The sequence below is a fragment of the Platichthys flesus genome, chromosome 3, assembly GCF_949316205.1.
Source record: "Platichthys flesus chromosome 3, fPlaFle2.1, whole genome shotgun sequence".
Classification (NCBI taxonomy): Eukaryota; Metazoa; Chordata; class Actinopteri; order Pleuronectiformes; family Pleuronectidae; genus Platichthys; species Platichthys flesus.
The window spans coordinates 9,634,574-9,648,273 of record NC_084947.1 but is presented as its reverse complement, the minus strand read 5'-3'; the positions used below and the strand labels follow the sequence as shown (position 1 = coordinate 9,648,273).

Here is a 13,700-nt window from a genome sequence, read left to right as displayed (position 1 = left end):
TATATTACAGCTTTTATCTAAATATAATTTTCTTTTTAGGAGGTTGGGGTTTGCACTGTGCCTTTTGAAAAGCATAAAATATCCTGTACACGAATGGTTATCGAGCGGCTTTCGATCGGTCGTAAAATGACTCTCATATTGAATGAGGTGATGCTGTCTCTGGAGGAAGTGGAACAGGTCACACTGTGATCTCTTTGTGCCTCTGTCTCCTTTCATGCACTGCACACACTCGCAAGCAGCCAGGTTTCTGAGCAAGAATGTAGAGGAAGAAAAAAGGTGTAGGTGAAGAAGAGGAGGAAGAAGAAGAAGAAGAAGAGGAAGAAGAAGGGAACATTAAGCTGTGCGGCTCTTTCAGGGGAAGTGAATGGAGAGGGCTCTTAATAAAGGCTAGAGCATCCGCATCACCCTGCACAGGATACAAAGGGAAGGCTGACGCTGTGGGGGCGCAACACATTACACAAACACACACATGCAGGGTTTGGTGGTCTTCAGGGACAAGAATGAGTGATGACTTGGTCTCCTCCGAACTGACAGCAGGTCTCTGCTGCCTCCAAAAAGCCCCTTTTAAAAGCCTCGGCCTCAGTCCCAGAGAAGTGACTTGGGGGTGATAGAAAGTAATCTCAGGTTTGGCTGAGACTGACCCAGCGCTGCTAGATTCAATGACAATGTGCATCGGGAGAGGAAGCCTAAAAAAGACACAAGATAACGGTGCCTTGTGTCTTGTTATCTAACTGAGAAAAAATGTGGCACGTCTCAGGAAGCCAACCTTGGGCCCAGGGAGAGAGAGCGGAAGAGAAGGAAAGGGGAGGGGGCCGAAAGAATGACACTTGATGTCCTTTACCACACAAAAGAGAAACACACACAAATAATGCAGTCAGACCATTTATTACCCACCGACGATAAACGCCCAAGGCTAAGGAGAGAGAGGGAAGTGATGCATTTTCAGTGTTTTCTAAAAATAGCCCAGTTTATTCTCCCCCTCCCCCCCGAACAGTCTCTGAGATGCAGGATTCACTTTTCGTTCACTTTTCACTGCGCTACACACACGCACTTTTCATTTCCTCTCCGGTTCGCGTTTAATGAAGTTCACAGAATCGTCCATCTCGGTGTTTCATCGCGGCGCTGAAGGCAACATGCTGCTGCACGATGAAAAGCAAACTGCAGGACGGAGCAGCGCGCCAGTTATTACATTGCCGTGCATTAGCGGTTGTGTGTATGCAGACTGGATCGATATGAATGCTGACCCAGCAATAACGCAGCGCTGCCCGCTGACAGATGAGAGCTTTCATCAATAATGTTCTTCCATGGCCTCGATGCACTCTGGAGCGGGGGGGGGGGCACATGGAATGTAGCAGCTTGAAGGTCCAACAAATACATTTGCGAGTTATTGTCTGAGTGAAAATGTGAATATTCCCAGACATACATTTCTGTGACTCACATTCATATCTCTGCCTAAGCATCATTAAGCCCTATCCTCTCGGTGCTACCCCGCTTGTACGCCACAGGTCTGACACAGAAAGGACGCTGGTCCATTGTCAAGGTTCAATGAATAATACAGATGCTCCAGAAAGCTTATGAGGACGTGCACACGCTCACATACACTCAGGTCGTGCATAGCTTCACCGTGTAGAGAGATGAGGAAAAGAAAGAAATCCCTGCCTGAGGTTTAAATTGACTCTAACAGGCTTGTCTCTCATTTCCAGACACTAATGCTCAACTCTGACAGCCATGACAGCCCCGAATTGTTGTTCCAGCAATCTCAGTAGATTTGCTATACCCAACCAATTCAGCGACACCATACACTCCAGCAGACTGTGAATTACAATTCTCTCAAATGAATAAAGGAATTGCGGCAACGAGGCATCGATTTTTCTTTCTCTTCATTGTCCTTACAACAATAATGATAAATATTATCAACCTTTTATTATCTAATTAAAAGCCTGTCCGTCTTCCAACTTTCTAAACAGCCATTAATCCCATGAACTTCAAACGCAGGTTGATGGGACGTTTTTAGGATGAGGCTATCCAGGAACAACAAAATGAAGCAAGCTGCAGCAAGTTTAGCTCTTCAGTACAAAATATTGAACCTTCTGTTCAGGGGGAGGGTTGCTATAGGTTCACACAGTGATTAAATGAATATACACTCACTTATCAATGTATTAGGTACAGCTAACAAATCCTCCTTCTAGCTTGTGGTTCAGTATTTAATCTGGTATTTGAAAAATTTGAAAACAGTAAAAACTCTGAAATGGTTTTCTGTCAGATTGAACGGATTGAATCAATGGCTGCTATCGATGAGTACAATTTGTGCCACATACTGTAGAGCAGTGTTATCAGGATCACACTGAAAACATCTGCAGGCTTTTTCAGACATAAAATTAAGTTGGTTCATCTTCACGTATCTGTGGTAAATTTCACGTCACATCCAAGTAAAACACAACTTCTCTCTACCTAGTTAGACACTACACCTGAAAACTGAAACTGTCTGCTCGGAGTTGAACCACAGAGTTGCATCACTGTCTGATTCTGTGGCGAGAGGAGAGATGACTGACGAGGTGGTTTGGTGTCAAAGTGAAATGCTAAAGCTCCTAATTGGGAACAATTTAGATCTAAACTGAAAGCCAAAAGGAAACCTAATAGCGTTAATGAGGCCATGAAGTAACACACACACACAAACAAACAAACATACCTTCCACTTCACCACAACAGTCGGGCAGCCCGCAGTGAAATCTTATCATAAACATCACAGTGAGCGCGCCACAAATATTGAGCTGACGCATATTTTCTTGTGAAAAAGTCTGGTATAATCGATTATAGATAAAGCGACAAAATATTACCATGTGGGAAAAGTTCCACACTGTGGCATCCTTACTGCAGTATATCCGACCTGGAGCTCATCTCCCTGCACCCCGCTGCCTTTACATGCACCATGCACCGGTGTTAGCGGTGAGGACCCAAAACAACAGAAAAGGGTGAGATGCATGCCTGTGCTTAGTTTTAAACAGAATCAAAACAAGAAAAAAAGCACAGAATACCCAGAGGGTTTACCAGGGATGTTTGTGACTCAAAAACGAGAGAAAAGGACTGTGGAGGAGCGAAGCATGTGTGTGCATGTGTGCCATCCCACCACGGAGAAGAGCAGTCCTGACGGGAAACAGTTGACAGAACAATGGTTCAGATAAATAGCAACAGAATCCCTTTGTTTGAGGCTGGGACTTGTTGAACGGGGTTAGAATCTTGTGCCTGATTAGTATGAACAAGTCAAGCCACTGGAAAAACTTTGCTGGAAATATGAGCATTGTTCATATCCCAGCAGCCCACACTGATGACATCACTGACTCCTCCATGTCCCTCCCTTTTTATAACATAGCTGGGAGACAACTATTCCCTGAAGATACCCGGCCCTAAGTACAGCACCACTAATCAAAACAAGACGGAAAAGCCCAACCACACCACGTATTTTATCAAGGTATTTTCTTTTCTAGCTAGTTTTGCTCCTGGAAAGCAGATCCAGCGGTAGAATACCTCTGCGAGCTGGCCCTCCTCTTTATGGATCAACCGGACCAGTTAGTGTGGGAGAAAATGACAGGAAACGTCTGGCCCATTTAACAATAAATTTCCCTGAATACATCTGAGCTGAGCACGGAAAAAAAAAAAAATAGAAAAACGACACTGGGTTTGGCTAGGTTTGCCTCAAGGGAGCTCCAACCACACCACAAAAACAACACACATACACACACCCACAAATGAATCTGCATGCTTATTCACAGTTTATGTATTTGAAATTAACTCATGCGTATGCTCCTTTAAGTACGCTGTAAATCCACGGCAGTAAAGCCAGACAAACACATCAATATTGACCAATTTCAGAGGTGTCTTTAATCCATCACCACGACCAGTACTCACCATATCCAGGAGTGTCTTCTCAAGGGGAAATGGCTGAGGTGCATCATGGACCTGTCACTGGGAACACCTGGACACTGTCCAGGCTTCATACTGATGCCCCTACCTATTAACCTTTCACCCCCCACTGCTATCTACCTGGTTATCTATCTACAGGCAGTGATCCACAGCAACCACAGGCCCCAGTACAATGTGTAGTGACCCATAGTATAGTCCACTGCTGTGATGCACCCATTCAGATAAAGTTCCACCCTTCTGAACTTCAACCTCACTGGTTTAGTCCTGGAGCATCACTTCAAACAATCCGGCCCATGTCCTACATATATATAGCACCGTAAAATCCATTGAGTTCCAGAAGAGAAATAAAAAAAGTATCCCAACACATGTGACAGTAAAAGTAACGTGAATTGGATGCAGACAACAGCCCAGTGGGAACTCTTGTCTTGTCAGTGAGAATCTCAGCAGCGCAGGCACACAGGCGGCCACCCAGCAGCACCAGCTACACTCTCCGCCCGCTGCTCTTTTTTCCGTGGGATTCTTCCGGCAAAGGTTTGGAGATTACTGTCCCACATCCACATGGTGAGCCGGTTCAGGGACTCATTACCCCGGAAAATATTCCTTTTCCTGACAAGGCAACGACGCCGGCTTGAGAGGCAGCGGTAGTCACGGCAGCATGACAGAGCATGTTACACACAGAGCCGCTCTCTCACACAAAAACACACACACATACACACTTTGTCTCTCTTTCTTTTTCTCCCACTCTGCTCGGCCCTTTTAGCACCTCCTAGGAAGGGGAGTGAGGATATGGAGAGAGAGAGAGAGAGAGAGAGAGAGAGAGAGAGAGAGAGAGAGAGAGAGAGAGAGAGAGAAAAGAAAACCAGCCCAGCAGTCTCTTCAGTATCTTCCCTCTGTCTCGCTCGTCTCTCTCCCTCCTCCCTCTCTCCCTCCTCCCTCCCTCCCTCGCTCCAGTCAGTGGGATGTCCTGACCCTGTGCAAGAGGTCCGCCTGCTCCCTCCCGTAGCCTGTCAGCTAAACCTATTGATCCTCTTACCACATGCTGTTCGGCTTCATTCAGAGAGGTACAGGCCTGCACATGTACAATTAGCATACACACAGGACTGCAAGGTAATATGGGCATGAAGTGTTGACAGAAGTAGTTTCTCCCTCATTTCCTCCCCTTACATCCCACAGCCCTCGTCCATCATAACAACGCAGGGCTGCCGTTGCCCCATCAGGTTGTGTTTGTTATTGCTACTTTGAGCACACCCTCTGTCTGTCACTGTGTGCATGTCAGCGAGCCAAGAGACTTCTAACCGCACAGCAAACTCGTATTTTATCCCTGTAAGTGTGTGTGTGTGTGTGTGTGTGTGTGCATAAGCGACATGCAGTTTGTGCGTGTGACTGTGTCCGCATGCAGGGGGCCTCTCAAGGCATGTTTGTTACAAGAAACGTGTTATACAGGATGTCATTGCCCTTACAGCAGTATAATGCATTCCACTGTTCTTACACCGGCGGCTTCGGGCTAAACATGGAGGCCTGAGAGCCAAACAGCAATCAAAAGGAGTAGATGTCAACGTGTCTTTGATATCGAACCAATAATGAAGATAAAGAGAAAAATAACAGTTAAACTACAATATATCAAATGCACATGTTTCATCAGAGCACATTCAACGGTCTGTCCTGCAATGTGTGCAGGGCAATTTGTGCGCTTGTACGCCAGTGGTGTTGGTTAGGAAGTTATGAGTGGAGGTTGAGGTTAGCAGTAAGTGTGTGTGTGTGTGTGTGTGTGTGTGTGTGTGTGTGTGTGTGTGTGTGTGTGTGTGTGTGTTTTGCATTAACAGCCATAGCTGTGGCCAAGCTCCAGTTGCTGTGGCCTGAAAAACAGGATCCAGTGCTGCTTCTTACACACATCCTGCCTGACACACACGTCAGCAGCCTCTCAACCCCTGCCAAGAGTCAAACCACCTCACAGCCACTGCACGCCTGCACCTTCAGCCACAGCAGCCACTCACGGATCGGGCGGAGGAGCGCTGAACGTGGAGGAATCTGCTCTGCGTGGGGAACTGAAGACAGAAATGCAGTTCTCTCAGGGGGTGGGGACGTGTGGGGCAGGGTTGACAGTTTAGGCAGCTTCAAGGAGAAACATTTCATTTGTGAGCTTTCAGAGGGCACTGCAGCACCTGTTATTCATAAAAGAGAACTTCAACTCTCCATCTGTCTCTCAGATTTATTCTGAAAAACTATCGTGCAGCTACAGACATCTTGCGTACAATTGAAAATTGGAGACAGTGCTCTAATATATGTACTGTATGTCCCTGTGCGAATGTTCGTGCATGTGTGTGGTGCTGTTGCATAATCTCTGTCCCTGCTTTGGGGGCTGTTGGCCCCTGCTCTACTCAACACTGGTGAGCTGTCACGACTCATCCTGCAACCTGAAAGAGAGAGACTGGAGGAGAGAGGGAAAATAAATAGAGTTCAAAGGCAGAGGCAAACAGATATAGAAAGCAAGAGAAGGATTTACAGTTGAAAGAGAGAAACACAGATGGAGAGAGAGGGGGGATGAGGTAGAGGGCGGGAGAAAAGAGAGAGGATGATGAAGATGAAACCAAAGATGAAAATGTGGCAGAGCTGCAGCGACACAGAAAACCTTGAAACAAGGAAATGCGACATGCAGGAAGTTGATAACACATCGCAGCCCTGGCACGCTATTAACCCATCAATCATCATCCGTGATATATTTCCCATCTACAAAATATCTCATCATCTGGAATCATGATTGTATGTAACCGAGCGTCAGAGAGGCATAAGGGCCGGGTAACACAGCGGAACAAGTCTGTATTGATTTCATGTGTACTGACATTTAGCGAGGTACTTTTCTTCATTTGTCTGCAGATGGATTGTCCGGAGAACTCAGTCTGAACAACCTCTCAGGTCATAGAGCAGGTCCAGCACGGCCTGCCAGGAGCTGCTTTAGCCTACTGTAATTGATTCTGGCCGTGCAGAGGTCAATCCCATTTACATTCAAATAGGGAGGCAAATCTCTGCGGGGATCGAATAAAAAAAAAAAGGGGCTCTTGTGCATGTTTTGTTCCTTTGAGGTGGGCCAGCTGTCCATCACTCTGTGTGGCGCTGTGGAAATGCCTTGGGTCTGATCGTCCTCCTTGCTATTCACAGATGGTTATGCAGTGGCATTTCGGCAAAGGTTAACTCATTCCCCCTTCAAATCAGATGTTTGTAATTAGATTCCCAGGTTTAATGGGGACACAGCGGCTTTGAGGGCCATTGGCAAAATTTGAAGAATGTTTAAGTGGCCAAGAAATTGCTCGCTTGTGGAGTGGAGAGGTTTTCATACCACTCTTTGATTGTAACCGAGGCAAAAGACAGAAGGAAGGGACGTAATTCATTATAAATAAAAAAAAGGGATCCCAACAATGGAGCCGCTGCAGCCAGTGGTGACATATACTGTACAGAACGGATACAGTGTACTGCGATTAACACACCTCACTAGTACTACTACACCTCATTTGTTTCAATGTTAGGCTTTTCAGTGTAGAAGTAGAATTAGTCAGAGAAGATGCATTTCACAGGACACCACTCAATTTAATAAAATAAAGAGAAAAAGACATTGGAGTATGATTAATGGCCCCAACCTGTCATCACAGTGAAGACTATCCTGGAAAGTGTTTAAGCTTCTTTTAAATAAAGCTCAAATAGGTAGATTCACTCCCTGTACCTCACAGTTAACTATCAAGGCTTAAGTATTATGGATGATAATTGCCAACTACAGATGCAAATTAAATCTTTCCAAGTATATAAAACACTATGGATTAAGCTAGATTTTCTCATTGAGTAAATATTGTACTTGATGCAGAAATACTGCCAATTATTTATGTTTGCCCTGATTACTTCCCTCTATAAAATGTGTATTCCTTCGGCACAACTCATAGCCAATAACGTACGAATAGAAACACACAGAAACAGAAAGCGAGCGAGACAGCCGCAGCGTTCAGAAGCAAATCTATGTCAGAATCTGCAGCGTTTCACTTCCAGCGATTGAGACGGAAAACAAGACTTAATTCGCCCTCATTTACAAATCATCTCAACGAGATGGCGAACCGGGCTAAATGGTTCCAAGTGTTGTATATTCAGCCACTAAACGACACAAGCTCAATGATTATCCAGTTAAAGCCCATCACCGTGAAACACTGATACCTATTTTGACTACCTAATGAGGCTGTTTTTTTTTCCTGAGACCAGGTGCAGATGGGAAGTATCAGTGGTCCATAACCCGAGGCAATCCCAATCACAGCACCATCTGTTGAGGACGGGTCTTGTAATCGACCTGCTCGTCCCTCCGATACATTCATTATCACACTGACAAAGAAACACAACTTTAAAGTGCCAGCAGAGAAATAAAGAGTAACGTGATGGAAATGGCACATTGTGTTAAGTGTTGTAAACCCACCAATATAAGAAACCTAATGAGGTGGCGTATGTACACATATTAAGATATTGCTCAGCTGCAGTACTACAAAACCCATATTCTAGTGGGATTCATAGTTTGCTCCAGAATAAACACAAGAATATAACATTTGACCCAGAGTTTCTTTAATACTTTTTTAATTAATTGTCCCTTTTCCATCCATTCATAATCTATCAGCTTGTCTTTTTAAAGTGCTGTAGGGGGAGCTGGAGGTGGGGTGAACCCAGGACAGGTTCCAAGGTAGCTGGAGAAGAACCCACATGTTCATGGGAAGAACCACTGCACCAGTGTGCTGCCATTGTCCACACGTCATAATTCAAAGGTTCAGTGTCTATGATCTGCCAAAACGTAAGAATCCTTTATATCTGGATCAGGTCCTCTCCCATAGAGTCCACAATGCTGCACCGCCCTATTTCTACAGTAGCCCAGAACAGACAAACTAAACACTCAAAGGAGTATGTTAAAGAGGACCTTTTAACATAACTGAAGGCCAAATGAGGCAAAGGGGTTTTCACTTGGTTATAAAATGCAACTTCAATTCTGCAACTCAACCCTCAACTTTAAAACCCAGCATAAATTCTGTGTAAAAGTTGTACTGCCGACCTGGAAAAAAACACCAAGGTGTAAACGTGAGAAGGATATGCAGGAATTTTTTACTAGCTCTGGTATTTCCCGCCCCTTGACGTCATTTCTGAGGTGCGCCTACACCAGTGATAAACAGACACTGGCAGCCAACAGGGAAAAAGAAAGCATAATCGTTTCTAATTCAAAACATTTATCTCCACGACTCAGTCTGATGAGGTACCTGTAGCAAACGACAAACTGTGAATGTGTTGAGCAAACAATGCCACTTTGCCATGAGTTTCTTTTATGTGTGTGGCTGCGTTCCAATGCACCTGCTAACAATGGAGCACTTATTCCGTGCTGCAGAGCTGCAGGATTTATTGCGGCCTTTGGTATTTCCCACTTGACGTAACAGATTGCATAGGTGTGACTGCAAAAGCAATAAAAAGATGTGGAAGCTGCATATTACAGGGTTTTGTTTTGGACTGTGAATGGCAACACTCTCGTGAACTCACTCATATAAGAGATTTACAACTGTGGCGATGAAGAAGATTTTTTTTTTTCGTCTTTCTTTTTTGTTTTTCTCTCTCACTCAACTGACAGCTGAAACAGTGTCATTGACTACGAAGTGAGATGCTATACACTAAAAGCCAGGATGGGGTGATATTCCATTTTTTGTACTGATACTGAAACTTTCCTGTGGTGTATGTATCCCCAGCTGGGGCGGCAATGTACTGCTATACCGTTTACTGCCACAAGGTGTCTCCAGTGCGCTTCAACTTCAACCGCTACAACAAATTTTACACTCTTTGTTGTTAAAAGATTTTGATTTAAACCCTGATATACAAATAAAGTTCCAACACTTTTATGCTCGTCGTCTGTTTCTCATATTTCTCCATTTTGTCTCACAGTTATGATCGCTTCTATTTCTTCACCTTTATTGACATTGTTTACAAAAAGTCCAGCTGTCACTACCATCACATTTTCAGCCACATGTCTATTAAATGTATAAATGGCCAGATTGTGCAGCAGAATTATTTCATAGTGGCAAGAAAATAGACCCCATTGCATTTTTGTTTTAAACCTTGCGATACAGAATTACCTTTCTGCTGCCCAACCCTACTAGATGCTGTGTGATTGCTGAGTCACAGCTATCTGAACAATAACTGTATTGTAATGGTCCAGTACTGTTTTTGAAATACATGTAGTATTTTTACAATAATGGATACAAAGAATACACTTTTTGGTTAACGTTAATTATTCCAATTCCCCTTTTGTGAATAGTTGTAGTGAAAACATGAAGGCAGTTGAAATATTGTTTTGTATCCAACGGCTTGATGGAAACAATCTGCTAGAGACCAAAAACCTCCTGATTGGGGTCAGACATACAGCGTCTGAACTGACCTGCATCCTCGTCATCTGACTGTCTTGGATAAACGAACGCACATGTGCAGGCGAAAGTTCACGATGCTTCCCATGTGTTCTGTCAATTGGCAGCATTGTGCTCTTGATCTGCTAAAGCTAGAGCGTAATTTGGACCAGTTGGACGCTGCGCTGCACATTTCAGTGAAAGCTCTGTAACCAGGACATTAAAATAAGCTCACCCGCTCACACAGCGGGGACGAGTATGTTTTGACTGTGACTCGCGGAACATGAGAGTTCGAATGTTGTTAAATTGCAGCTCTCACCAGTCATTGTGCTCTATAGTGGCCACTTGTAATTGAGGGGCTCATTAATGTTTCCACCAAAACCCATTCTGCACTGTTGCTATAGTGCTGTAGTCAACATCCTGTGAGGAGCAAGGCCAATAAAAAAAATGTCCAAAAATACAGGATTTGGGTTTTTGTTGAATTTGCAATAGTCTCCTGCTGGTACCTCTTAAATAGATCTCAGAGCACAGATACCTAAATCATAATGAAGAAACACAAACTGGGGAACCATAATTAAAACTTGACTGGTTGTCAAAGTGAATAACAGCTTCCCAAGAGCCCAAAATGCCCTTCTAATTTGAAGCATTATCCGGGCTATTAATTGCCCTGGCTCATACCAGGCCATTGCTTGTTTCTTCAGGAGGACACCAGTGTAATTAGTTTAACGTGATAAATTGTTTGGCTCTAATTTGCCCGTTGTGGTTTTCACTTGTGAGCTGTGAGGACATCTCTCGGAGCTGAGGTCGTTAAAGATGTGGAAAAGTGACAGGATATTAAGATATTGTTCACAGATGAGTTGAGGGAGATCCGTGCCCTCCATCAGTGTCGTTCCGCTGTCATAATGAATCTCAGCAGCCCGTGTCACAGTCTCTTTGCAGATCTACTGTTTGCACCCACCTCTTCTCCCTAAATATCTGGATCCATCCCACCCAGTCGTCTCCGTACCTCCATCCCCAGCCATGGTGTCAGCCCTTTTGCTCAACCCCTCCAAAAATAGACTTCTCCTGCATTGCACCAACGTTGTGTCACTGTTGCAGCTCCACTGGCTCCCCCCTGCACTGGCCGACTCGTCTGAGCCTTAATCACTGCGCTGAATGGGCTGAGTGTCTATCTGGGTGTTATTAGTAATTCCTCCGAGGGATGATATGACCCGCTGATGACCTCCGGTGATACGCTAATTACCTTCGGCTCAGGGGACTAAGCATTTCTGCTGTTTTCTGCTGAATTTCACTGAGTCCCTGTTCACTGTAGTTTGTTTTAAGGCAAAGTATCTAATTGAGAGCAGTGGAGAAAAATCTGCAACTGGATCTTGTCATTGAAAATCTAATTTCTGTTTCAGATTTTGATTTTCATTGTAGGTTTTAGAAATTAATGTGAAACTGAAGTTAACTGGAGATTTTATGTCTAATATACAATATCTACCACATAAACAAATGTTATATCCAATAAGTGAAAGCACTTTCAAAGTATTTTTAAACCGTTTTTAAACCCAAGATAAATGTGGACAGACGTTGGATAGATTTGATCAGATGTCTTACATTTGATTTCACTTGACATCAACATGTCTGTCACAAGATGGGAATTCACAGTTTAATAATTCAAAAAGAACATGTTGTCACTGCATATGCAGATATGTTGGTGCAGATGAATTCCTCTAATGCTCTTGGAAGAAAGAGACAATGTAGTAAACAGCCCACAGAAAGAGCAGACATCTGTATATCCGATATCTGTGACTTCTGCACGAGGCTCCGCACTTGTGATCACTTTGGTAATTCTATAAGTTTATTGGGTATGTATACAGAGCAGATGCAGACTGTACTTTGTTATATATGATTAAGGATAACTTAACAAGATTAGGAGTCTTGAGTCACATGCACAGTTCCACCAGGTTTTGCTTTGAAGGGAAAACTTTAGCACGCTAGCAGGCTCAATGGTTAGTTTAGCATGTTCACATTCTAAAGTCGGAAAATTAGCGCAAAAGATTTTTACAGACGAATGTCTGTAAAAATGTAATTCATCAAGTAGTTATTGAGGTATGTCTATGTGGATCAGGAGGTGGACCAATCAGACAACGAGCTCAAGACCTGAGACGTTTCAGCTAATAGAATTCAGAGAGAAGAACGACGAGACCAAGGAACAGGGAGATTTACCTGAAAACACACCGGCTGAACAAGGCTGGGAAAGACTTAGAGATCTGAGCAATACAACTGAAGGATATTTTGTAATAGAAATTCATTGGTTGTCGTCTTTCTCTTCATCTAACTGCCTTAAATCCCATTATAGGGCCATGAATTATGAAGAAGCAGCAGCATGCAGGAGGAAGCGTTGTGGGGGACTTGTGTGACATTAAACTGTTAAGGTAATTACACGTTAGCAGGAGGTTTGCGTGCTGTAAAATTATCTTCGTCTGAAAACAGCTCGGTCTGTGAACTTGGGACAGAAAAACCACCAAACTCTTTCCAACAGAACAGAAAACGCCCTTTCGCTGTCGTCATGGGTTCATGTTTACATGAGCAGCAATAAACGTAAGTGAAGTGAATACAAACACTTTACCAGCAGGAGACATAGAAATAGAGTCACGCTTATTAAGTCTGCTGTGTTACAGGGAAACCGAGCAAAGAGCTGCTCTTGGTCTGGATGAGGGCTGAAATCGATTTCTGTACATTTCTGACTTCTAGTTAAAGTCTGTTATACAATTTAAAGTGTCATTGACTCAAAATATGAATTAATGCACAACTGATTACTGACGTGTTCTGATAAAAACTGAGGTTCAGTGCCACAATTTGGAGCTTGGAGCGTTAAGTCTACAGTAACTCTATATATATATGTATATATATGCATCTGTGTGTTTAAATATATAAAATAAATATTTTAAGATTAACTAAAAAATATACAATAAATCTATTTTGGTAAGATTTCCTTTTCAAACCCATAGGACAGAGAAATGTAATTGAGGCTGGATATTTTAGAGTTTAACCACAAACTATATCAACTGTAAATACAAATAACCAAATATATGTTAATTAAATCAAGGAAATAAATACTTTGCTTTATAACACAAATGCAAAGATATTTATATTGATTATTCTGTACAATAAAAATGTATGCCGATACCGTGGAGCAGCCGATATCAGCCTGGCTATATTCAAAAGTTGATCACATTTATTTTGTTGTTTGGTGACCATGCTACTGTAACCTGTGGTACCAGTAATGTGTTGGTATTTCACCAGTAATATGTCACCGCCCGACTGTCACCGCAATGAAAGCACTGCGTGTTCTTCTTCTTGACCAGATGTGACAGAGCAGACAGAGATCGCCCT

General features: G+C 43.4%; 1 protein-coding gene across 2 annotated transcripts in view; it reads right to left on the bottom strand.

The window, feature by feature from the left end:
* pde4d (phosphodiesterase 4D, cAMP-specific) overlaps nt 1–13,700 on the bottom strand; it is an 89,096-nt gene that overhangs the window by 47,165 nt on the left and 28,231 nt on the right. The window contains exon 1 of one of the 2 annotated variants that reach the window (XM_062381782.1): nt 3,907–4,648. The exons of the other annotated variant lie outside the window; for it this stretch is intronic. Coding sequence (XP_062237766.1) covers nt 3,907–3,995 — 89 coding nt within the window. The 5' untranslated portion in view covers nt 3,996–4,648. Of the gene's footprint in view, nt 1–3,906; nt 4,649–13,700 lie in introns of those variants that run through there. 2 annotated transcript variants of the gene reach the window in all.